This window comes from Eptesicus fuscus, chromosome 6 (assembly GCF_027574615.1).
Source record: "Eptesicus fuscus isolate TK198812 chromosome 6, DD_ASM_mEF_20220401, whole genome shotgun sequence".
Taxonomy (NCBI): Eukaryota; Metazoa; Chordata; class Mammalia; order Chiroptera; family Vespertilionidae; genus Eptesicus; species Eptesicus fuscus.
The window spans coordinates 26,276,314-26,300,702 of record NC_072478.1 but is presented as its reverse complement, the minus strand read 5'-3'; the positions used below and the strand labels follow the sequence as shown (position 1 = coordinate 26,300,702).

Genomic DNA, 24,389 nt, shown 5'->3' with positions numbered 1-24,389 from the left:
CTTGTTTTAACCCAGCCTTCCTGACCCATTTCCCTCACTAGTCCTAGGACTGTCCCTCCTGATTCTTTTCATTGGAAAATAAAACAGAGGGTTGGCCCTAGCTGGTTTGTCTCAGTGGCTAGAGCATCAGCCTGTGGACTGAAGGGTCCTGGATTCTAATCCGGTCAGGGGAACACATGCCTGGGTTGCAGGCTTGATCACCAGTAGGGGGTGTGCAGGAGGCAGCCTGATCAATGATTCTCTCATCATTGATGTTTCTGTCTCCCTCTCCCTTCCTCTCTGAAATCAATAGATATATTTTTTTAAAAAATAAGAGGCCTGTAAAATTGTTTTGCCCTTGTCTATGGGGTGGAGGGCAATAGTGCAGCTGTGACTAAGAACTGACTCCTTTCCTCCCACTCCTCTAGACCTTGACAAAAGCTACAGAAAACTTTGCTAAGCGCTGCTGCCATTGCAAGCCTGTAGTGAGATGGCAGGGGGTTGGAGGCTGATTCTCCCTCATCCCAGTACCAGCACAGGGCTAAGGGAGTGCAGTGCGTGCAAGGCGAGCCCAGGGTTCTAATCTAACCTGTCCATGTGACCCTAGAGCAATAGCATCCCTCTTCTGGCCCTCTGTGCTACAAGGTGGGCTTTCTGGAGGCCATCGACTCCTACAGGGACTAGTTCCTAACAAATGTGGAAGGTCACAGGGCTGTGAGTGGTCCCACCTAGAGGCAGCACTGTTGCTGGCCTCTGCTTGGTGTTGCCACTTAAGCCTCTGGACCCAGGCAATCAGATTCAGAAGGTGAGACCTGATAATTTTAAGAGTTAACAGTCAACCATAAATCCAAATGGAACACTCCTGCTATACCATGTGCAAGATGACTGTCCCTGGACCAGACAGGTCAAGTAGCCCCTTAATTTACTCTCCCGTCATCCTTGGGAGGCCATGGCCTGCCACCAAGCACTCGAACTGGTGCAATTTCCATAGACAGAATAGGTTTCCACCTCGGTTCTCTAATGAGAGCACATGTACCAAGGCCAGGCTGATTCTGGTGAGGCAGGCCGCATCCATGGGAACGCAAGTCCCTGGGGATCATCCTGGGTGCTTTGCTACCCAAGTTCCCAGAGGAAAGAACAGGGTGCACCCACGGGGATGTGGCCTTTCCCTCCCAAAACAAAATCAGAGGGTAGAGTTTTTGGGTGGGGCTAGTACCCCACTCTCATTAGCCAAGCCTTGTTCCTCTAAAAAACACAACTGCGGCCAGCACATTTTTAGACAAAAAGCACTTTATTTAACAAAAAAGAAAAAGAAAAAAATGGGGGTAGGGGAAGAAAAGTTATAGGAAAGTACAACGTGCCTGCTGAAACTATTTTATATTTGTTTTCTTAAAAAAAAAAACCCAACAAAAAAAAACAACAAAAAAACACAACACAAAGCTTGTGATTTCCAATCACCGTTATCAGGCTTTACAACATCTATAAAGAACAAACATCTGCTTCAAAATTCTATGGGGGCAGGTGGGGAACAGAGAAAGAGAGACGGCACCCAGCAGACATGGGGAAGTTTTGTTATCATTTATTTGTGAAGTTAAAAACGAGCGATAAAAAGTAAAAACTGCCATACAATTTTTTTGTTTTGTTTTGTTCTCAATTTGTTTTCAGTTTCAATGTCCTCTTGAACAGATGAAACATGACAGACCAGTCCTGGGAGAAGGAACGCGGGAGGGGAGGGCTGCGAGAAGCGAGCTAGGGCAGAAGGAGGAGCGAGAGGAGCAGAGAGGCTGAGGGGCTCGACTGATGTAGGGCAGGGTGTGTGTGTGTGTGTGTGGTTCCCTGCAATATCAATACCTGGTCCAAGGAATGTTCCAACTCTAACTAAAAAAAAAAAAAAAAAAAAAAAAAAGCAAGAGTGACTTTTTTTCCTTTTTATAAGTTTATTTTAAAAACATGAAGAGGGCCAAGGGTGGCAGGGGAGAAAATAAGTTGTTTTCCTTGAAAGAAGCAGTTTTAGGGAAGACTGGGGGTGGGATATAGAGATTTATATATATATATATAATTTTATAGGTTTTGTTTCACTTATTGTGTTTCTTATTAAAAAAATTTTTTTTTGGCAGAGATTTAATTCTCGCTATCTTCTATGGCTGGCTCAACATGAAGGATCCCAATTTTGAAAGAAAAAGAAAGGATGTGAGACACAGAATGAGCGAGAGAGTGAGAGCCGGGCATGATCTCCAAGCCACTCACAGAGAGGGCTCCCCTGCATCCCGCCCCCATGTCAGCCATCGCTCTCTCGCCTAACAAATGGAGGGAAAAAAAAAAAAAAAGCAAAAACCAAAAAATAAGCCCCAAACAAAACAAATAATAAAAGAATTTTCACAGATGAAGAAGTTCACATTCATTCGATTCATTGAGCCTGCGGAGAGGGAAGAGATAGGAATTGGTCACTACGGGGAGGGGCAGGCAGAGGCGGAAGACGGGGATAGTAAGGAGGGGGCCAGGAAGCCCCTCTCCCAAGCCAGTGGCTAGCAGGATGTGTCTGTAACTGTCTCTAGTCAAGTGCTCCAGGGACTCAGCTGAAGTCAGACTGGCTCCTTGATGGAGGAGAAAGAGCGACACAAAGGCAAGAAGGAGAGAAGCAGGGGCCGCGGGAGAAAGAGAAGCAAAGTCAGGGTCTGCAAGGGAGAAGGTGGTGGGTGGCTCCCGGCGCATCACAACATGAACAATCTCAGAGATCACGGTGTCCCCACAACACCCCTGTGAGGTAGGTTGGAACGTGGCAGCGATCATCATGCCCACTTCACAGACAAGACCGGGACACAGACACGGGCGTGAGAGCAGAGGCCGAGCCCAGGGGGGCCAATCCCCTTTGCAGGCTCCCTGCGTCCCTGCTGGAGCCAGGGCCACCCCACACTGGGGCTGCCTGCAAACAGTCACTTGGACACCGTCGGGGAGAAGATCGTGGGTTTAAAAACAAAAAGAACAAAAGCCAAAAAAGTAATGCAGAAGGGAAAAATATCCATTTTCTTCCCAAGTGGCCAGATTTTGAGTTAGCAGCCAGGATGGTGACCAAAGTGCATTGCCCGGGCTGCCCCACCCCCAGGACTACCCACCAGTTCAACAGTTCCACCTTTTATCTGTCTCGCACTCTCCCCCAGCATCACGACAGCATTACACAGGAACAAGCGAGCCGGCGGAGGGAGGCCTCTTCTTTAACCTCTGGACCCAGCGCACACTTCCCCTGGCTCATGGGGACTCCCGGAGACCTCCAGCCACACGGCCCCCGCTGCAGGCATCAAGGACACACCCCGCAGGGGAAGGGATTTCCGGCGCTACCCACTAAGGCAGGATGGACGGTGGCTGGGGGTTGGAAGGAAAAAGGAGGAGGAGGAGGGTGGCAATTCCCACTTGCCTGCTGCTGTCCCTGCTGTGTGGGTGGAGGCTGGGGGCCACCAGGACCTGGGGTCTGTCCGTAGTAAGCGGCTTGCTGTCGGTAGTATTCAGCCCAGGCGGCACTATAGTCTGGCTGGGAGCCTGGGGGAGCTCCTGGACCCCCTCCAGTGGCCACTTGAGCTGTCGGGGAGAAGAGGGTGAGTGTGGCTGGGCAAGAGAGTGGACCTGGCCCTGCCTTGCCTCAGGCCCCACCAGTTCAGCTTGCTTTAAAAAAAAATTATGTTGAAGTACAACTTATATACAATGTTATATTAGTTCCAAGTGTATAAGTGATTCGCCATTTAAATTCCTTAGGATGTGATCAGCATACTAAGTCATGGTACAAATTCATAACAATGACTACGTTCCCTATACTGTACTTGCATCACTGTGACTCTTTTTTTGTGTAACTCACCCTGCTTCTTGTAGTACTCCTCCCAGGCCTTTGTGTAGTCCTGCTGTGGGGGAGCTCCAGGCTGCTGCGGCTGCTGGCCTGCAGGAGGCGGGCACCAAGGTCAGAAGACAGCAAGGGGACAAAGCTGCCCTCTTCTGCCCCTCTGGCTGATTTGAGCCCATGCAGCAGCCCACACACTCACCAATCTTTTTGTAATACTCTTCCCAGGCCTTAGTGTAGTCTGACTGGCCAGCAGGTGGGGGCTGAGGGGGCTCGCCCTGGGCAGGTGGGGCTGCGGGTGCAGGTGCGGGGCCGGGCACGGGGCCTGGGGGCTGCTGGTAGTAGTGTGAGTAGTAGGCGGCCCAGGCTGCGTTGGGGTCTGCGGCGGCTGCGGCGGCTTTATCTGCAAGAGAAGGGCAGTGCAGGCTGAGGGTTGACACAGAAAGCCAATCCTGGGCCCAAACCCTGCGCTGCCCCTCAAATGGGTAGCCTTACTTACTCGGGTCATGAGGAGCAGGTGGTTGCCACTGGGGGTAGGTATTGCCCCAACCCTGGGGTGGGTACTGGTGAGGAGGGGGACCCCCGGCACTGTAGGATGAGAAAGATGGGGAACACATGAGCAGGGGCTGCTCCTTTGCAGGGTAGGGATGGGCTAGTAGGAAGAAGGCCCAAGGAAAGATGTGAGACAACTAAATGCATAGGACCCAGGCTATGAAACAAAGTACCCCAAAATCAACATGCATGGGGTGAAGACCAAGGTCAACACCTACTGCATCTTATAAAAGATGGTGTCTGTGAAACAAAGCTGGAATGGATCGTGTTTGGGCCTGAACAATCATTGCTTCTGAAAGATGAGGATGGACCTCTTGGTGGTAAATGGAAACAGGGCCCGTCAATTTCTTGCCAGCATATTGACACCCATGCCACAAATCCCAGGCAGCTGAAGAGTACTCACTGAGGGGGAGCCCCTGGTGGCCCCTGATTGAAGGGCCCAGGATTGAAGGGCCCCATCGGGCCGGCAGGGCCTGGTCCTCCTGGGCCTGGTCCAACTGGACAGAGGGGACCCTGGAAGGAGAATGTGACAAGGTCAGTGGGTGGGAGTCAGGAGCCAGGCCTAGGCCCCCAGAGCCCTCCATGAGCCCACCTCAATCTTCTCCTCGATGAGCTGCTTGGCGTGATCAATCTGCTGGGGTGAGCCCCGGATAATAAACAGCTTAAAGTTGGGGTCTCCATTGGGCGGCAATTGCCGGGAGATCTCTACAAAGGCGCCTGTCTGCTGGTTTATGGCTTTCACGTTCTCGCCACCTGCAGGGGACATAGGCAGTGAAGGGAGGGTGGAAGGAAAGAGTGTGTGAGGGACGAAAGGCAAGGAGAGGCCTCCTCACCTCGGCCGATGACTAGCCCACACTTGTGAGTGGGGATGGAGAAGGTCATCTCCCCACCAGGCGGGCCCCAGTTGCCTTGGCCCCTTCCTCGGCCACGACCCCCTGGGGGCATGCCAGGACCCCCTGGAGGACCTGGGGGACCACTCTGCAAGACAGGGAGATGGAGAATAAATGTAGGAAGCCAGGCCCATCCCTCTGCCCCCACCAGCTCGTCCCACCTACCCCATGCCACCTACCCTAAGGCTCTGGAGGAGGTCATTGATAATCCGCGCCGCATGCTCGCATCGGTCTGGGGGCCCCATTATGTGAGCTATCTTCTCGGGACCTGTCCCATCATCTGAGGCCAGCATCCAGAGAGCGGAGACACGATTTAAAAGAGAAGCACAATTCCAAACCACCACACCTTCTCAGGGCAGTACTGTGCCAAGCTAGGTGTCTGAGACATCTCAGACTCAGTGCCACTCGCCTCACTCCACGTACTCAGGAGTGAGGAAGGAGGCAGGCAGGCCCCATGTCCCCAGAGAAGAAAATTGACCAGCTGGGCAGGGAGGTAGCTGAGGCTTCTTTCTGCAATTAGAACCCTCAGAACTAACGGATGCATTTTATAGAACTAAGAACAACAAATTTCTGAAAAGCAGGAAAGGGGTCCCTCCGCCCCACAGACCTGCCATCACACTCTCACAGGCTTGGGAGGAGCCCAGAGTTGGGTCAGTGATTTGATCCAGCCCAGAGTGCCCAAGTTACCCAGGCTGCCTTGTCAAGATAGGCTACTGGTGGGCGAGAGAGATGAGATATATTTGATAGCCGAGGAAAACACAGAAAGTCTGCCCATCACCAACTCTCTCACAGGTCTGTCCCACAGAGGAGAAAGACAAGATCCAGGAGTAAAGAGGCATAGCATGCTAACCATGGTGCCAAGCTGCCCACAGTGGACACTCAGGTTGATCTTAAGAGGACAGCACTGGCTTACACATCCACACGACTTGGCCCTGACCTTGTTTAAACTGGATCCGCACACCGGCATCATTCTGGATCTTCTTAATCATCTCTCCGCTCCGGCCAATGACCACGCCAACAGAATGCCTAGGCACTGGCACCTGAGGGAGACGCAGAGAGAGGGTCAGCTGAGTTCTGTCCCCACAGCTTTGCTGCCCACTGGACATAAGGAGCCCCTCACCCCTCACCCCTCACATAGCCCTCCATCTCCTGGGGTAAGCCCGCACTCACATCAATGCCCCCGCCAATCCGGGATCCATACTCATTCCGGTCCCCAAAGCCGCCCTGGTCACGCTCCCGGAGGATGTCCATCACCATCTCACAGGCTTGCTGAAAAGACACAGGGCATGGTGCACATGGCAAGCCCTGCTGCCCCACTGCACCCCCAGCCTCCCATAAACCAAGGGGTCACAGGCTTAAGCTAAGGACTGACACACAGGTGCTGAGCTCTGTATTTGCCACCCTGAGAGGCAGGCATGGCCAGCAACTCCATTTTCCAGATGAGAAAATGGAGGATCAGTTAGGCCACTTGCTCATGTACAAACCATTGTTGAAGGGAGAATTCAACACAAGAACATGAACCCTGGGATGACTTCAAAGCCAGTGCTTTTGAAAACCTCTCCACTTTTATTCAAATCTCCAGACAGCCCACCAGCTCTCATTTCTCTAAAACCCACTATCACCACCATTGCAGGGCATACTCACCTGCACTTTGTAAGGATCCCCAATGATCCGAAGGGGCTTGTCAACATTTGTATTCTGGGAACCATCTTGAATTAAAATCATCTTTACTCCAGCACGTTCCTTTAAAACCAATGTCGACTGTCAGTGTACGACTTGCAAATAACTTTCTGGCGACTAATGCATTTGGGGCAGGGTCCATGATCAAAAAGGATAAAAGACTGGGAAAGCAGCTGGGGGTGGGGGTGGTGTGCAGACCAGGTACAGAATGGAAACTTTCTTGGGATGGAAGGAACCTTCTGTCTCCACTCCCTCACCTGTAGCTGTTTAATGGTTTCCCCGCCTTTCCCGATGACAAGGCCAGCCTTCCCTGCGGGGATCATAATCTCCTGCACTGTGCCATTCTGGCCCCCGTTGGCGTTGTCATGGAACTGTCCTGGGGGGCCCCCACGACCCCGGGAGACGATGTCATCCAGCATCATCTTTGCTTTCCTGGGAAGGGGAAGAATGGGGTGCTGTCACTTGAAAGAGTACTGGCCTGGAGACCCCCCCCCGGCCCCCCCGCCCCAAGCTCAAAGCAAAGAAGGTGACTCCCAACACATGCATTTGACAGATGACGAGGAAGAGAGTACTACGGTCCCTGGGGCTAGGCTGCAAGGACATGGTGTGGGAGTCACCCCCAATTTTCAAAGGGATCAAGAGGACTTCTGCCCACTCCCATCACAATGACAGGCCCAGCCAGGCACTTACTGGACAGATTCTGGGGCTCCTGTCAAGGACACACTGCGCTCAGGGAGGCCACCACTGTCTGGAGAGAAGAGGAGATAGGGTCAGTGCCTTTCCAGACCTGCCGATCCTGGAAAGGCTTTTAGTGGAGATGAGAAAACTTCCAGAACAATCACCAGCCACTTATGCCACCATTCAGCAGCCTGACAAATCAATTTACCTCCCCAAACACCTGGGAGGCTGCCCAATGCAAGGCCAAGGGTCAGGAAGCTTCAAGTCCAACAAGGGAGACAGAACTTTTAGGGGAAAAGATGAGGTAGAAGGAGAGGCAGGTTCTGGAAGGTCCAAACCCTGGGCCATTTTTGCCACCACCACTAACAATCACATGCACACCCTCTAGTCAACAAACTCCACTCTGCTAGAACAAGGCCTCAGAAGCAGACTCCTACAGAGGAGCAGGCAGAACTGGGATTCAAACCCAGGCCCACCCTCAAAGCTTTTCTTTCTAATGCACCTTCCTGCTTCCCATATACCCTCTGGTTTCTACTAGATGTTTAGTTTAGGTGGCAACTTAACATAATGGTTCACAGCAGACCTGGAATGAGGCACCCTGTGTTCAATTCTAGATCTTCCCCTTTAGCTCTCCCCCCACCCATAAAATGAAAACAAAAGTCACAGCTACACCCTGTGGTGCTCTACACTGGAGATACTTCATTGAGCCTGGCACATAGAAGACACTCAATAAATAATATAAACAAATATGTTTCATATCTATCAGTCAAGTTAAAAGTGAGAGGAATACTAAAGTGCAAAGAGCGCAGCCCCTGCATTCATTCTGGCGCAAAACTGGCTCACTCATACCTGGAGAGATCTGGACTTTGCAGCCTGAATCTTGCTGGATTTTATTAATCTGTTCACCGCCTCTGCCAATGACTAGGTGGCGAAGAAAGGAGAAAAGTGAGTTACTTTAAAATGGAATAAAAAAGAAAAAGAAAAGCAGAGCTGACGGAAGGAGCCAGCACCAAGTAAATGAGGTGGTGGTGGGGCCACGTGAATATTCAAAAGGGGCGATGACCGTTCTTCCAGTCCAGAAAGAACAGGTTAATAGGGGAAGCCCTTTCAGACCAGAGGGTTCTGGGTTTCCAGGGGCTTCCAGGACACTGTCCCAGGGTGGGGCTGTGGATATAATGGACACCCCAGAGCATAGTGACCCACACTCACTTAGTCCTACCATGCCGTCTGGGACCCTGTACTCCTCTGTCATTGATGTCCTGCAAAGAGACAATGAAGATCAGTCTCAAATGGGAAAGCAAAGGGTCTCCCTAGAGAAAAGGGCCCCCGATGTTTCTGGCCTCTGACCCTGCTTCCTATGATGGAACCAAGACCTCAAAAGCCTATGCAAAATCTAGCAGCACGAGGCTGGGGATCTCTCGCCCCACAGGAGGTCACTCCATTTCTTGAGGTCCAGTTTCCCCGCCCGGGCCATGAAAGGCCTGTTCTGAGGCAGAGTGGCCCCTGGACCAGTGCTGTCCCTAACTCAGGGGGAGAATGAGCACCTGGACACTTTCATAGCAATCTGATAAAAGTTGATTTATAACGGTTGACTTTAAAAACAAACAAACAAAAAAAGGAATAATTTTGCACCTTTTAAATTTCATTTTCCTAGCAAATCATTTTTATTGTATTTTACAAAAATGTTGGCCCACTAAAAAAATAAAAAGAAATAATGTGGTCCTTCACAAAGGATTCTATGTCAGATTCATTGAAGTCATGGGGTGGGTCGGGGAGGAAATAAGGTAGGGAACACCACCACCGCCCCCACCACCCCCCCGGGGCTCCATCAGCTCTCAGGGAATAAGCATTTGCAGAGGATGGATGAGAAAACCAGTCTTTTCTAGGAAGACAGATGTGTGTGCTTCTGGAGAGTCCCCACCCCAACAAAGGAAGCACCATGGTGCAGAAATCACCATTCTGCCATTACAGTGAAATACCACAACCCTCTCCTACCTCCAGCCTTGAAGACAGGTAAGTACAGGGATAAAGGCAGCACCTTCTACCTCTCAGTCCACTCTTTGGTGGACCAGCCCTAAATGGTGCAGGGCTCCCAGAGAGAGAGTTCTCCCTCAAGACAGTAAGAAAGGCCAGAGACAGCTGACAGACAAACAACATTTTCTCCAAATCACAACTTACCTGGGGGGAGGATGGATGGGTCCAAGTTGAGAACTGATGGCTACAGAGAGAAAATCCAAAGGAAAGGTTGGTGTGGCTTCTCTCTGGAACCCAGAACACCACTGACCCCAGGTGCTCCTACCTACATGGGAGTGACTAACACTATTCCAGTCTAAGCCCTCCTGAGCACTGGAGCATCATGGACCCTGCTCACAACAGCATAGGCACTGGGTATTTCCATCTCAATTCCCGGGGGCTATAGGAACCCCAAAGATCATGAATCCCAGATGAAGAACACTTAGCCTCCATAAAGGACAGGTGCGCAGTGCTCCCAGCTCCAAACAACCTCCTAAGACCCTGAAGTTGCCCTCTGCCTGCATTACCCAACGGACTTACAGTCTCCCTGAGAGGCCAGTTTCTTGCTCTCTGGTTGGTCTGTGAAAGAGAGAGGATGTCAGATGTAGCACCCACCCACTCACCCACAGCCTCCTTAAACCTGATGCTGGTGCCACACATCCTGGCAAACTATCCCCTTTTGCTACCCACCAAAATCAGAGCAGAGACAGGAGAGACCAATCCCTAAGTCAAGCCAGACTTAATCAATCCTGTCACCAGCACTAAGAGTAAAAAAAAAGCCCTTGATTACAGGGAAACAATGATAGTGGCATCTGAATCCTTCCAGCTAAGGATCAGACCTGCCTTGGGCAGCAGGGTTCTGGTTGAAAGAAGTTGCTGGCCACCCAGGGCCAGTCAAGCTTTACTTATGTGAGGCCTCAATAACAGTGCCAGCATTTCCCCAGCCTACCAGAAGGGGAGAAACAATCTTGAGAACTTACAACTTGGACCCAGCCAGTCAATCTGCTCTTCTCTCAGCCACCTGATACCTCAGGATGGTGGCCCAACAAAAAGAATGAACAAAGCTGGGACTGCTGAGGTTTTAAAAGACTGAACAGCAGCAGGCTGCCCTCCCCCCCACTCTGAACCACATTTAAACAAAGGCACCTCACTCTCTATCCTCCTTCCCAGCAAGTAGTTACCTCCATCTTCCAACTGCCTCTTTTGGCCCCCAAAACCAAAATCAGGAGTGCTGTTATTCACTGTTGTAGCAGCGTCACCTCCAATTTTGGCTGCGATCTAGAAATGAAGTTGTAAGCATAGAAGAATTAGCACCAAAAAGCAACCTCCGTGGGGCTCAGATCAACTTCTTGGAATCTCTCCTGTTCTCTGGTCTTGCTATTTGGACTGAGAGTCAGGTTCCCCCTAAGTTAGGGAAGAACCTGATGGTTAAGACATTCTAGAAGGAATTTTCACCTAAGGCCTCAGAGTTCAACAGTTAACTCCCTTCCTCCATGGGATTTGGTCCTAAATTGTTTGTGGCCAGACTGTAACCCACACTAACTTGTTCTGGAGGGTAAAAGGAACAGAAGCTCAGTGCCACTGAGGGTCCTCAGGTCATCTCCACAATGTAGCCGGGTTCTTCTGGGATGCTGAAGAGCATTATCTCCCTCACCCTCAGAACCTTAGCATTTGTGAAACAAATCTCAGGGACTTTCTTGCTCCAAGGCATCTGAAATCTTCATTTAAGGAAAACAAAAGACCCTTTTGGAGCACATGTTACAATTTAGCCACATGAAGAGCAACTTCAAATAAACCCCTATCCAACAAACCTAACACCAGATTCTGTTTGTGGAAGTATTACAAGTTTTCTAAAGAAACACAAACCAAAAACTAAGTATCTATCTTTTCACTTCTCAACTATTTAACACTTTGAGCCAAAGCTTTTGGGCTGTCCAGATGGGGCCTTAACCCACCCCAACAGACAGCACACAGCACCAACTCCCCCAGTTACAGCTGCTCAATCAAGACAGCTCAGTGGGCAAGCAGATGTAAGTGCACATTAAAACATTGAAGTGAGAAAGCCTCAGAGCACACTGGGCGGAGCAGGGCGGTCACCTAACGGGCCCTCCTACCCTGCCCTGGAGGCACTGGAATTACCCGGGGTTGGGGTCTGGCTTCCGGAAAGGGTGGCAAAGTCCTCCCATTCTATGGGCCTCCTCCTCGCCAGGCTCTGGGGAGGTTAGTCCCGCCAGCATGTGTCACCTCCATGTTGTCATCAAGACTCAAAAAACTGGTTGGGATCCTCCTCTCTTTCTCAAAAAGATACAGACCACGCTTTCAAGCAACCGGAAGATCAAAAAGAGCCAGCTCCTATGCCCACCCTCCCCATTTCACTTAAGTGCTTGGCCGCTCGGGCAGCAAAAGGGTCCCCTTTCCATACTCAAGAGGAAGGACTTCTTTTCCCAAAGTCCCTTCTTCCTGGGGAGCGGGCTGAAACGGGGCTGGGTTGAGGGCAAACAGTTCTGTGCCCTGACGGGGTGGGGGCCAAGTAAGATCAATCCGGGAAGGTGCACCCTTTCCTTCCAGAACAGTGGAGCATGCTTTCGCGTACCCTAAGGCGGGGCAGAGGTATCCCCAGCACTCGGGGGCCCCTGCACACCCAGGGACCGATTTTGGGACTCCCCCGACGCCCCTTCCCCCTGCAAGGGTCACCCGTGGGGGACCCCACTCGAGGCGCGTGGGGCGGCCCAGGCCCCAGCTTACTGCTCCACGTGACCCCGAGGCGGCCACGGCGCCCCCCTACTCGCGACCCTGTGCGCGCGCGCACGTGACCCCGCCCCCTCCCCCGCCTGAGCGCGCGCCCCTCAGGCCCGCGGCCTCCTCACCTGGCGGGCCCGCTGCACGGCGTCGGCGAAGGCGTCCTTGCGAATTCCCGGGCCACCCCCGCCTGAGGACTGCGAAGGGCCCCCGGACGACCCTCCGCCCGGGCCCCCGCCGCCTCGGTCCCCTGCGCCTGGCGGGCCCGGTGGAGGGCCTCCCCCGGCGCCCCCGGACCCCCCGCCCCCGCCGGCGGTCGGCGGCGGCCCGGGCGGGGGTCCTCCCGTGCTGTAGTCCGACATGGCGCGGCGGGGCCGGGCCTGGCGCGGCTGCTGAAGCTGAGGAGGAGGAGGCGGTGGCAGCAGCAGCGGCGGCGGCTCAACGCGGGAACAAGGCCTCGCTCTACACGGCCGCGGAGCACTCTGGGAACCCAGCGGCTGGGAAGACGATGGCGAGGGGGGGGCTTCCCCCTCCCGCCGCCGTGACGGACGGCAGGACCGAGCCAATAGGAAGTAGCTGCCGCTCCCCAGACACCAATCAAAGGCTCTGTGGTCAAGCGACCAATCGGAGTGGTGCGAAAGGCATTGGGTAGGCGGTGCTGTGTGACTGACAGCTCTCTGAGGCAATGCGCTGCTGGCTGCCGGCGCTAGGTTGGCCCAATGAAGCGGAGTTCCAGAATCGCTGGGCGGTTTCAGAACCGATTGACCGCTCGGAAGAGTCAAGCGTACAGGAAGGAGGGGCCTAGCAAATTGATCCTTTGAACACAGCCAATGAGTACACGCGGAAGGCGGTTCTGGTAAAGATTGGCAGTCAATTTAATCCAATCCCTTACGAGTTCTGGGTGATGCGCTTGGGTTTGGACTGGCTTTTCGTGTTAACCATAATCCTTTTCTAGCTTTGACTTCTAAGCCAATGGCTGAGAGACGGGGGCAGGTGTTAGGTGACTGACACCGCTCCAGACAAATGGCAATGAAGTAAAGGTGCCCAGTATTAGTGGGAACCAGTGGAATCGCAGCAGCATTGGGGCGGAGCCTGCTACCAGACGGCGAGAGGGGATTAGTGGAAGGGGGAATGAGTGGCAGCGTACATACGCAATAGCGACTGGCTGCCGGAATTCGGGCCTGACGTCAGGGTTAGCGCCCGGGAGCCTGGCTGGGTAGGCCAGGCACGTGGTTTGCTTGAGGCCTTGGAGGTCGGGTGCTTTTGGAGTTGAAGTGGCCTGAGAGCAGGAGGAAACCCAGGGATTCCCCTGTAACCCTATCTCCTTTCTCCACCCGTGACTCTAGAAGTCCTTCTCTTCCAGGATTCATGGAACCAGCTCCCCTCCCGAGCTAATGGGTTTTGGGCCATGGTTCCCTCCCAGCACTGAGGGATCCCAGACCCTAATTCCACACCCCACATCTGCTTCACACTAGGTCCCAGGATCCAAGCTTCATTGGACGCAGGCAGCATCCATCTTTCCCATTCAGCATCCATCTTTTCCATTCAGTACCCAGACCCTCTCGGTGACCCAGGGAGTGCAGATACTCAGCTCCTCTCTTGGACCCAAGTATTTAGGTCCCCAGCTCCCCTCCTCGACCCAGATATCCCAGACTTGTCTAGCAGAAACCATCACTTTATTCCGGGTTTGACTCCATGTTCACCATTTTGCCCTGAAACCAGGACAGACCACTATGAGCCAAACTGGAGTCCATAATAGTTTCAGGCTGCATCCTGGAGAGCATCTTCTGACCCAGACCCCCAGTCTGCTTTTCCTGAAAAAAACTTCCCTGTGGCGGGAGCCTGGAGAGCTCTTTGGGGCCAGGGGACATTGGATCCTCCTGTCCATTTCTGCCCAGGGTGTGTGGCTTAGCTCATTGTCTATACACCCAGGGTCTTCTTCATGGCTTCGTACACCAAATAGCTGATGCCACCTGCCGGCAGCACCTTCAGTAATGTGGGGGTCATACCTCGGTATAGCCCTGGCCAGCCCTGCTGGGCCAGGATCCGCTGGAAGACTCCACACATGGTGGGGTTTGAACCCTCCACAGTGTCTGCAGGGACAGGAACAATCTCAGGGCCTCAGAGATAAGCTGGCCTCCGTAGTGGGGGTGTGTGTGTGTGTGGGGGGGGGGCACAGGAATGTTGGGGGATGGGGATTGGAGCCAGGGCAGGGGTTTGGGGGTCAGTTGGAAAGAAGACTTTTAGAGAAAATCGGTCAGTTTGAGAGAGCAATTTAGGCAGGAATTTTCAGATTTCCTTTCTGGGAACATCTTAGTAAACATTCAAGCCTATTTGGGAGGGAACTTCTAAGATCTAGAGATTTTGGGGAGTGTGCTCAGGAATAGTTTGGGGAGATTTTTTAAAGGTGAAGGGGGTTGGCTAAGGACCCACTTGGATGTTTGAGTGTCCATTGAGAGCATCACATTTGGGGAGTTTCCAGGGTTGTGGGGGAAGTGGTTATGAATTTTGGGACATCTAAGGGTCACATTTGGTGAATTTAGGAACCATTTTGACTTTTGGAGCCAATTGAGGACTGGATCTGACTTGGAGAAGTTAGGAGGTCATTTGGGAGATATATGTCTTGAGGTTAGTATGGGGGCCTGGGTCACATTTGTCAGGGGGTGGGGGGAGAGCTTGTGATAATCATTTGGAAGATGGGATGTTCATTTTAGTGATTTGTAGAAGTAATTTGAGGGCTGGGATAAGATTTGGAGGTGAGTGTAAAGTCTTGGTGGGGTCGGGGGTCAGTGAAGTTGGCCAAGATCAGATGTGGGAGTTTGGGGATATGAGAAAGTTCAGAGGGTTGGTGGAGGGCCAAGCGGGGAGAGCCATACACAGTGGCCACTAGGGCCAGGCTGACCTTGAGCCTGCATCCTGGTGCGCACCAAAGTCAGTGGGTAACTGGCCATCTGACCACAGGTTGTGGACAGCGTCACTGACATGAGACTGACCAGGCCACTAGGGTCCGCCATGTCTCTGCCTGACTTCAGCCAGAAGCACCTGAGTATCTGCAAGAGAAAGGGGGACAGGAGGAAGCTTGCTAGGGCCTGGGTTCACCACTGCCACCCTCTCTGAGGGACCCATACCTCATAGACAGCCAGGTCGGTACAGGCATAAGGGATGATGCCGAGCATGTTGGGCAGGTAGCCACGGTAAAGAGCGCGGGTGCCCTCCTGTTCCAGGATCTGCCTGGCACAATCCAGCAACCCCTTGTATTGGCCTGTTCGGCGCAGGGTCAGCCGAGTCTTCAGCACCTGGGGAGGGTGAGGAATGAGGCAGCTCATTTGATTTAATCCTCTCACTGACCCTCAGCAGTGGCCATTGTCCCCATCTACAAATGAGGAAACTGCTCAGGAATGTGCAAAGCTGGGTGTCAAACCCAGAGCTCCCTGTCCCATTCCTTGGCCTGTGTTTGCTCTCAACCCTGGGTTCAGAAGTTCAAGTGCTGACAGAGGCCAAGAGGGGAAGGGAAGTGACATGAGCCAAGTGGGGTATGTGGCAGCTTGCACTTAGCACCAGCCAAGCGTAGTGCCTTGGGAGTGCAGGCCCCATCCAGGTGGCCAGATCTGCCAATTTTCTGAAAGAGCCAGAAATAGGAATTTTTATGAAATGCCCCAACATCAAAATATTGGCAACTCTACAATTACACAAGCAACAGCACACCAAGCGTGGTAGGCAAAATTATAAGATGGTCCTCAAGATTCATGCCTTCCCTGCATACTCCCCCCACCTGTGAACACAATGAGATGTCACTCTCCTGATCATGTTACATGGTAATGACAAAGGTAACGGGATTTTGCAGATGTAATAAAGGCCTCTAAGCAGTTGACTTTAAATGAATCAGGAGAAATTGTCTGGGATGGGCTTGGCCTAATCAGGCAAGTCCTTTAAAAGAGGTCTATTACCAGAGACAGAAGTAGAAAAACTGGAAGCATCAGAGATACTCTGTGGGTCTGAAACAAGCAAACTGTTATAGAGAGGACCACATGGTTGGCTTCTACAACCTTAAACAACTGAATCCTGCCAACAACCAGGAAGTTTGGTAGAGGGGCCTCAGGTGAGTTCGTTGGTAGCCAGCTGACACCTTGATTTCCACCTGATGAAACCCTGCACAGATGACCTCACTAGCCAGTGCCCAGGCATGACCCACAGAACCAATGACATTTTTAAAAAATCTATAATTTTAGCCCTGGCTGGTGTGACTCAGTGGTTAGAGTGTCCACCCTCACACCAAAGGGTCATAGGTTCGATTCTCAGTCAAGTGCATGTACCTGGATCACAGGTTTGATCCCCATCCCTGGTTAGGGCACATGTGGGAGGCAGGCAACCAAACTCTCTCTCTCTCTCTCTCTCTCTCTCTCTCTCTCTCTCCCTCCCTCCCTCCCTCCCTCCCTTTCATTCTCTCTAAAAATCAGTGGAAAAATATACTGGGGTGAGAATTATTTTAAGCTCATTGAGTCTGTGGTAATTTGATACACAGCCAGTGAGAATGAATACACTTTGAAAAAAATTTAATCAGCAGGGTGGCGGGGTGGGGGGTGTGCAATGGGGAGATAAGGACACATATGTAATACCTTAATCAATAAAGAAAAAAAATTTTTTAAAAAGCTTAACCAGATGAGGGCAAGAATTATATATACGTATATATTTAAATCTTTATTGTTGAAAGTATTACATATGTCCCCCTTTTTCCGCCTTGACCCCTTCTAACCTGCCCCGCCCTCTGCCCCAGACCTTCACAACTCTATTGTCTGTGTCCTTGGGTAATGCATATATGCATACAAGTTCTTTGGTTGATCTCTTCCCTCCCACTCACCCACCCCCACTCCCACCTTCCCTCTGTGATTTGACACCCTGTTCCATGTTTCTGTCTGGATCTATTTTGTTCAACAGTTTGTTTTGTTCATTATGAGTGAGATCATGTAATACTTGTCTTTCTCTTACTGGCTTATTTCTCTTAGCATAATATTCTCCAGGTCCCTCCATGCTGTCTCAAAGGGTAAGAGATCCTTCTTTTTTTTTAACTTCTGCATAGTATTCCGTGGTGTAAATATACCACAGCTTTATTATCCACTCATCTACTGATGGGCACTTGGGCTGTTCCCAGATCTTAGCTGTTGTAAATTGTACTGCTATGAACATAGAGGTGCATACATTCTTTCTGATTGGTATTTTGGGTTTCTTGGAATATATTCCTAGAAGTGAGATTACTGGGTCAAATGGCAGTTCCATATTTAATTTTTTGAGGAACCACCATACTGTTTTCCATAATGGCTGCACCAGTCTGCATTCCCACCAGCAATGTGCTAGGGTTCCCTCCACATCCTCTCCAGCACTTGTCATTTGTTGATTTGTTGATGGTAGCCATTCTGACAGGTGTGAGGTGATACCTCATTGTCATTTTAATTTTCATCTCTCTGATGATCAGTGACTTTGAACATTTTTTCATATGTCTCTTGGCCATCTGCATGTTTGCTTTGGAGAAGTCTCTATTTAGGTCCTTTGTCCATTTTTTACTTGGATTGCTTGTCTTCCTTTTGTTAAGTTCTATGAGTTCCTTATATTTTGGATATTAACCCTTTATCGAATGTATCATTGACAAATATGTTCTCCCATTCAGTGGGCTTCCTTTTTATTTTGTTGATAGTTTCCTTTGCTGTGCAGAAGCTTTTTATTTTGATGTAATCCCATTTGTTTATTTTCTCTTTAGTTTCCTTTGCCCTAGGACCGTGGTTGGCAAACTGCAGCTCGCGAGCCACATGCAGCTCTTTGGCCCCTTGAGTGTGGCTCTTCCACAAAATACCATGGCCTGGGCGAGTCTATTTTGAAGAAGTGGCGTTAGAAGAAGTTTAAGTTTAAAAAATTTGGCTCTCAAAAGAAATTTTAATCGTTGTACTGTTGATATTTGGCTCTGTTGACTAATGAGTTTGCTGACCACTGCCTAGGACATGTATCCACAAACATATTGCTACAAGAGATGTTTGAGATTTTTCTGCCTGTGGTTTCTTCTAGAATTTTTATGGTTTCACAACTTACATTTAAGTTTTTTATCCATTTTGAGATTATTCTTGTATATGGTGTAAGTTGGTGGTCTAGTTTCATTTTTTTTGCATGTATTTGCCCAATTTTCCCAATACCATTTATTGAAGAGACTGTCTTGACTCCATTGTATGCTCTTGCCTCCTTTGTCAAATATTAATTGAGCACAATGGCTTGGGTCAATTTCTGGGGTGTCTGTTCTATTCCATTGATCTATATGCCTGTTCTTGTGCCAGTACCAGGCTGTTTTGATTACAGTGGATTTGTAGTATAACTTGATATCTGGTGTTGTGATCAAACTTTCTCAAGATTGCTGCAGCCATTCGGGGTCTTTTTTGGTTCCATATAAATTTTTGGAGTATTTGTTCTATGTCTCCTCAATTTGGCTATCTGTTTGGGTTTGTGACTATGTATTAGGTAGATCCTCTATGTCTCTCAATCTCTAGTACAGGACAGTGTCAAATGCTGTTTCTGCCTAATTAGATCAGGCAGAGATTCAAAGCCTCCAGAGACCACCTCTGCCTACAGACTGGTAGGATTCTGACTTGAATTGCCCCAGGCAATCATCCTCAGGTGTGGCAAGAGTGTTTTTGAATAGGATGGAGCAGTTGCTTCTGCCTGGAGGCTAATTGTTATTTTTAGTCTCTGAAGTGGCCTCAGGGCAAAGAGTTTTCCAATAGGGTGGGTCAACTGTCTTCCCCCCAGGCAAGGCAAACGTCTGTGTGAGCCAATGACTCAGCCCAGGAAACTGGGGATGTCTGCCTTCTGAGCTGTATCCCCTTAAGCCCCCAATCCTGGCTTCTGTTCACACAGCTCCAGTCCACTCCACCCTCCCTCTGCCAGAGCACAAGGTGGGTGGCTCCACAGAGAATTTTGTGTGTTGGCCCTTTAAGAGGGTGCCTGAATTTTCAGCAGTCTCTTCCTGGCAGATAGCAACCCTGCTGCTTTTCACAGCCAGATATTATGTGGGTGCCCTTCTCAGTTGTGGTGCTCTCTGCTGGGGGGCCCAGCTTGGGGATTAAATCCCAGAGTTTTCAGTGGCACTTCAGTTCTCTCTGGAACTTCAGCTGCTTTCTGTGGGTGCCTGGCCAGCCCTTTCGCCCCTCTGCCCCTCCTACCAGTCTCCATGTGGTCTCCACTTTGGGTCCTCTGGTGTTAGGGTTCTCTCCTGCAAGTCTTTCGTTGATTATTCGGGAAGTTTTTCCTGTATTATAGTTGTTATTCCAGTTTGTTCCTGGGAGCATATCTGTGCAGCATCCACTTACTCTGCTGCCATTTTTAATCTCTGGAGTATTTGTTCTAGATCTGTGAAATATGCCGCTGGTAATTTAATAGGGATGGCATTGAATCTGTAGATTGCCTTGGGTAGTATGGTCATTTTAATGATGTTAATTCCACCAATCCATGAACATGGTATATTCTTCCACTTGTTTATATCTTCCTTTATCTCTTTTTTCATTGTCCTGTAGTTTTCCAAGTACAAATCTTTTACCTCCTTCGTTAAGTTTATTCCTAAGTCTCTTAATTTTTTTTGTTGCAGTGGTAAAATGGGATTGTTTGTTTAGTTTTCTCTTTCTGAGAATTCATTATTAGTGTATGAAAATGCCATTGATTTCTGGGTGTAGGAATTATATTTTTAAAAAATTTAAAGACCATTAAAGAACTAATGAATATGTTCCTGGATACATAGACTCAACATCATATAAATATTGTTTATGAAATGAACACCATCTAAGTTAAAAACAAACAAAAACAATAGTTGATTCTGTCTTTTGAGCTGGACAAATTGCATCTAATTTTATATAGAAAAATCAACAGAGAATAATAGCCTGAAAAACTGATGAAAGAGAGAAGCATGGAGAATGAGAAAATATAAAACTATATAGACAGTAAAATGATCAGTGTTTGCCAGGGATTCAGGGAAGGAGGTAGGGTGAATAGGTAGAGTAGCTTTTTTAGGGCAGTGGAACTATTCTGTATGATACTGTAGTGGTGGACACAAATCAGTATACATTTGTTAAAACCTATAGAATGTTCAACACCAAGAGTGAACCCTAATGTCAACTATGGACTTTAGTTTAAAATAATGTATCCATATGGCTCATCAGTTGTAACCAATGTCCTGCCCAAATGCAAGACGTGAATAATAGTAGAAAGTTTGTATTTGTGGGGAGAAGTATATGAGAACTCTCTGTACTTTCTGCTCAAATTTTTTGTCAACCTAAAACTGCTTTACAAAATAAAGTCTATTAATTAAAAAAAAATTAATAGTGGGGGGATAAGGACACATATATAATTCCTTAATCAATAAAGAAATTAAAAAATTAAAAGATAGCACAGCATGAACAGACACCAGAGCAACAAGAGGAGAAAGGCCAGAAATAAACCCAAATATATACAGGAATTTTGTAAATTAAAAAGGTGGCATCTCCAATCACTGGGGAAGAAAGGATGGGACTCATTCAATAAATAGTGTTGAGGTGACCAGGTAGCCATCTGGAATAAAAGTCTGATATGAGCCTGGCTGGTGTGGCTCTGGTTGAGCATGTACTTATGAACCAGGAGGTCATAGTTTGATTTCCGGTTGGGGCACATGCCCGGGGTTTTGGGCTACATCCCCAGTAGGGAGCATGCAGGAGGCAGCCCATCAATGATTCTTATCATTGATATTTCTGTCTCTCTCCCTCTCCTTTCCTCTCTGAAATCAATTAAAAAATTTTTTTAAAGTTGGATATGTATCTTACATGACGAAAAAGGAGGAAAAGTGGGGAGGAGGAAGCAGTTGCAGCTGGCAACTAATTTTCATCTTCTATGGGTCAGCTATTCTCTTACCTCCATGGGGTTGATGAGCGTCTGGGAGGTGGCCACAGCCAGAGAGCCAGCAAGGAGACGTTCCTGAAAGGGTGGGGACCCATGCACGCCACAAAAATAATTCTTACACTAGGACAGGAGAGAAGAGCCAGAGCGAATAACTAATCGTCTTTCTACCTGAAACCCATGCGGAGGGAGAGGACTGGAGGGTGAACGTCTTGGATAGTGATCTGAGCTTTGGGGAAGTGGTGGTGGTATATAGGAGAGGTGAGGACTTAAGGGTGGGACTGGGGAAAGCAGACCATCCCCCACCTGTTCAAAGACGGAGAACTTGATGGCGTACTCGGGGGCTATCTTGAGTATGTTGATACCATTGCCCCGCCATAGGGAACGGAAGCCCCCCTCTTGGACCATGCTTCGTAGTCCCCCCAGTAGATTCATGAAGTTCGTCTTGGAGGAGTAGACCTGGCGGTAGAGAGGTCCCTGGACCTGTGAGAAGTCCTTCACCCTATCTTCATCCCCATCCCATCTTGGAATTCAAGCCCATCTGTCCCCAGTCACACAACCCCTCCCATATTCCCATTCCTTCTCCAAATCCTTCCCTGGATGGTCCTAGAATTCTCTAACCCAATGCAGACCCAGACCCCACACGGAGCCACATTTCCATCTCATCCATCTTCCTCTCCTCTCCAATCCTACTTTGTCTTCAAAGACTCCCATCCTCAATCCCTGATTCCCAAACCCAACCCTGTCCCTGGTACCATTCTCTCAACTCCTTCCCCAAGTCAACTCCATGGATAGGAGGTGATGGGAGGTGCTCCAGGTCGTTTTTACTCACATGCCCAAACACACTCCATCAGTTTCACATTCACATCAGCTCCATCGTCATCCCCAATTCAAACCCCTTCTCCATTTCCATTCAACCATCCCACCCTCCTCCCTGCTTCCAGTTCTGCCCTCCCACCCCCATCCTGAGCTCCATCAGCTCCATTTCTGTCCATCACTACCCCAATGGCTTCAGCGCCATGGCCTCCCACCCACACGCACCTGCATGTACACCTTGGCACGGTCCAGGGGGGCCGTGCCAGTGCGAGACACTGCCCCCGCCATGGCTCCTGAGAGCAGGAACTTCCACAAGGCTCCCGCGTTATCCACTTCCAGGACATCCATGGGCACCATCAACTGCTCTCCTGTGTCAAGCACCTGCAGGGCAGACCCAGCTGCTGCCCATGCTCAGCCAGGCTGGAACCAGACACATCTCCAGAACCCCCTCCTGGTGAAAGGCCCACCCTGGTCCTCACGGCTTCAGGATGAAATTCTAGGTCTGCTTGGAGGGAAGTGGACCATGTAGAGGGGTGGGCAGTATGGCTTTCTCCCCCTGAAGTTTTGGCTGGAGACACTGGGTGACCTGTATCTCTCACCTGCTGTGATGTGAGGTGCTCCAGGTCCTTTTTACTCACATGCCCAAACACATATCCATACACGTGAGTACAGCCTGGGTTCCAGAAGACAGGTGGAGGTGGGGACGGGAGTAGAGGTGGGGGCGAAGCTTTGGTGAATAAGGCCTTGACCCTCTTAAATAGGGTCTGGATCCTTGAGCAAGGGTTCTGGGCGTCCTCAGGTTTCACGACCATGGCAGCTAGAGAGTCAGGACATTGAGGTTCAGATGCCTGGCAAGAGGTTTGCCTACCAGCAATCATGTGGGAGGTTGTAAATTTGCCTTGTAAATTTGGGTCCCAGGGATCATGAGGTCACAGAGGCCCTTGTGACCTAGCTGGATAGGGTGGGCAGAGTGAGGGTCTCCCCTCACTCTGCTCATCCCTCTAAACCTGTGAATGTGTTATGTTACATGAGGTGGGGGGGCGGGCAGGGTGTGTGTGTGTGTGTGTGTGTTACTTTTGCAAATGGAATTTAGGTTACTAATCAACTGATAGGGAGATGGACAGATAATTCTGGATCAACCAAATGGACCCAAGGCACTTTCATGAGTCCTTAAACAGGGAAGAGGGAGCCAGAACAGTTAGTGTTGGAGTCATACAATGTGAGAAAGACTTCATTGCTGGCTTTGAGGATGGAGGGAGGGCCACCAGCCATGGAATGCAGGCGACCTTTAGAAGCTGGAAAATGCCTGGAGGCTCCAGAAGGAGCCAGCCCTGACGACAGCTTAATTTTATCCCAGAGAGATCCATGTCATGTTTCTGCCCTCCAATATAATACATTGGTGCTGTTTGGCATCATTTGTTACAGCAGCAATAGGAAACTAATACAGTGTTTCATTGTCATGGCAACAGGAGATGAAAGTGAGAGAGAATGGGACAGCTCTGGAGCTTGGGGGAGAGGGACACAGTTGATCTCCAAAAAAGACAGGAATAGGTTTGGAGTCAGGAAGACCTGAGTTTGGATCTCATATCATACACTTCTTGCTGTGTGACTTTGGAGTACCCACCTTACGTCTCTGAGCTTCAGTTTCCCCATCTGGAAATTGGAAGTAATGATAAACTCTACCAGATAGTGTTGTCAGTAGGATCCAACAAGAGTCTTCATCGAGGGCATCTCCATCCTCCCAAGTTCTTTGAGGGCATCTCCATCCCCCCCTCAAAAAAAACACAACACCCCTTTATTTTGTAGGCGGGGAAACTGAGGCTTAGAAAGAGAAAAGAAGCCTGTCTGGTGCCACACTGCATGTCAGTTGCAGAGCCTCCTAAATCCCAGCCATAGCATCAGGGGATAGAAGAATGCAGACACAAAAATGGATGTTAACTGGTCCAATTAAATAAACAAAATGCTGACACTCTATGCAAGCATGGTGGTAGGAACACTGGTAGTGCTAATTCCTTGTTGAAAGCTGTGTATTTTACATAACGATTTTTCTGGTGGCATGACTCCGAGATAGCAATATCCTTTGACCCACTCCCGGGAATTGATGCTAAGGACATAGTTCAAAGGAAGTAAAAATACAGAAGTTAGCAAGGTTTGATCCCTTACTTGAGTATGTGGAAAATCATATCTGTGGATGTGCGTATGTATCAGTGAGCTACTGCTACATAATATCCCCCTTTCCCCCCGCAACACACACACACCACAGCAGCTTAAAATGCAAACAAGATAGTAGCTGCAGTTCACTTATGATCTAATCCTGG

At 49.8% G+C, this 24,389-nt stretch overlaps 2 protein-coding genes across 5 annotated transcripts; both read right to left on the bottom strand.

Moving 5' to 3' along the window:
- Positions 1 to 1,542: 1,542 nt before the first annotated feature.
- KHSRP (KH-type splicing regulatory protein) lies at positions 1,543 to 12,832 on the bottom strand. Of its 3 annotated transcripts, none has more exons than XM_054717468.1 (20): positions 12,486 to 12,832; positions 10,800 to 10,896; positions 10,159 to 10,197; positions 9,784 to 9,823; positions 8,815 to 8,864; positions 8,455 to 8,526; positions 7,618 to 7,675; positions 7,185 to 7,359; positions 6,892 to 6,990; positions 6,418 to 6,516; positions 6,185 to 6,287; positions 5,427 to 5,527; positions 5,191 to 5,335; positions 4,950 to 5,110; positions 4,761 to 4,870; positions 4,305 to 4,393; positions 4,008 to 4,208; positions 3,827 to 3,904; positions 3,392 to 3,552; positions 1,543 to 2,395 (listed from the first exon to the last, which is right to left on the bottom strand). In XM_054717468.1, exons 1-20 carry the CDS (start codon positions 12,717 to 12,719, stop codon positions 2,387 to 2,389), a joined length of 2,121 nt encoding a protein of 706 aa, XP_054573443.1. In that variant the 5' UTR covers positions 12,720 to 12,832; the 3' UTR covers positions 1,543 to 2,386. The 3 variants fall into 3 exon arrangements, with proteins under 3 accessions (XP_054573443.1, XP_054573442.1, XP_028014915.1); XM_054717467.1 differs by having other exon boundaries at positions 1,543 to 3,339; positions 3,439 to 3,552; XM_028159114.2 differs by having other exon boundaries at positions 1,543 to 3,552.
- A 1,212-nt stretch (positions 12,833 to 14,044) lies between these two features.
- SLC25A41 (solute carrier family 25 member 41) lies at positions 14,045 to 22,928 on the bottom strand. Of its 2 annotated transcripts, XM_008150559.3 has the most exons (7): positions 22,671 to 22,928; positions 22,297 to 22,452; positions 21,562 to 21,714; positions 21,271 to 21,378; positions 15,486 to 15,653; positions 15,260 to 15,407; positions 14,045 to 14,450 (listed from the first exon to the last, which is right to left on the bottom strand). In XM_008150559.3, the coding sequence occupies exons 1-7, from the start codon at positions 22,881 to 22,883 to the stop codon at positions 14,278 to 14,280; spliced, it is 1,119 nt and encodes a 372-aa protein (XP_008148781.1). In that variant the 5' UTR covers positions 22,884 to 22,928; the 3' UTR covers positions 14,045 to 14,277. The 2 variants fall into 2 exon arrangements, with proteins under 2 accessions (XP_008148781.1, XP_054572881.1); XM_054716906.1 differs by lacking the exon at positions 21,271 to 21,378.
- Positions 22,929 to 24,389: the final 1,461 nt, after the last annotated feature.

Coding starts and splice junctions, on each gene's coding strand:
- KHSRP (XM_028159114.2), bottom strand. CDS start 12,719: ATGTCGGACTACAGCACGGGAGGACCCCCGCCCGGGCCGCCGCCGACC. Junction 7,360..7,617: donor GGAGCCCCAGAATCTGTCCA/GTAAGTGCCTGG, acceptor TCCCCTTCCCAG/GAAAGCAAAGATGATGCTGG. Junction 3,553..3,826: donor GGAGTACTACAAGAAGCAGG/GTGAGTTACACA, acceptor TCTCCCCGACAG/CTCAAGTGGCCACTGGAGGG.
- SLC25A41 (XM_008150559.3), bottom strand. CDS start 22,883: ATGGTCGTGAAACCTGAGGACGCCCAGAACCCTTGCTCAAGGATCCAG. Junction 15,654..21,270: donor CGCTCATCAACCCCATGGAG/GTAAGAGAATAG, acceptor CACCCTCCCCAG/GTGCTGAAGACTCGGCTGAC. Junction 15,408..15,485: donor CCGACCTGGCTGTCTATGAG/GTATGGGTCCCT, acceptor TTTCTCTTGCAG/ATACTCAGGTGCTTCTGGCT.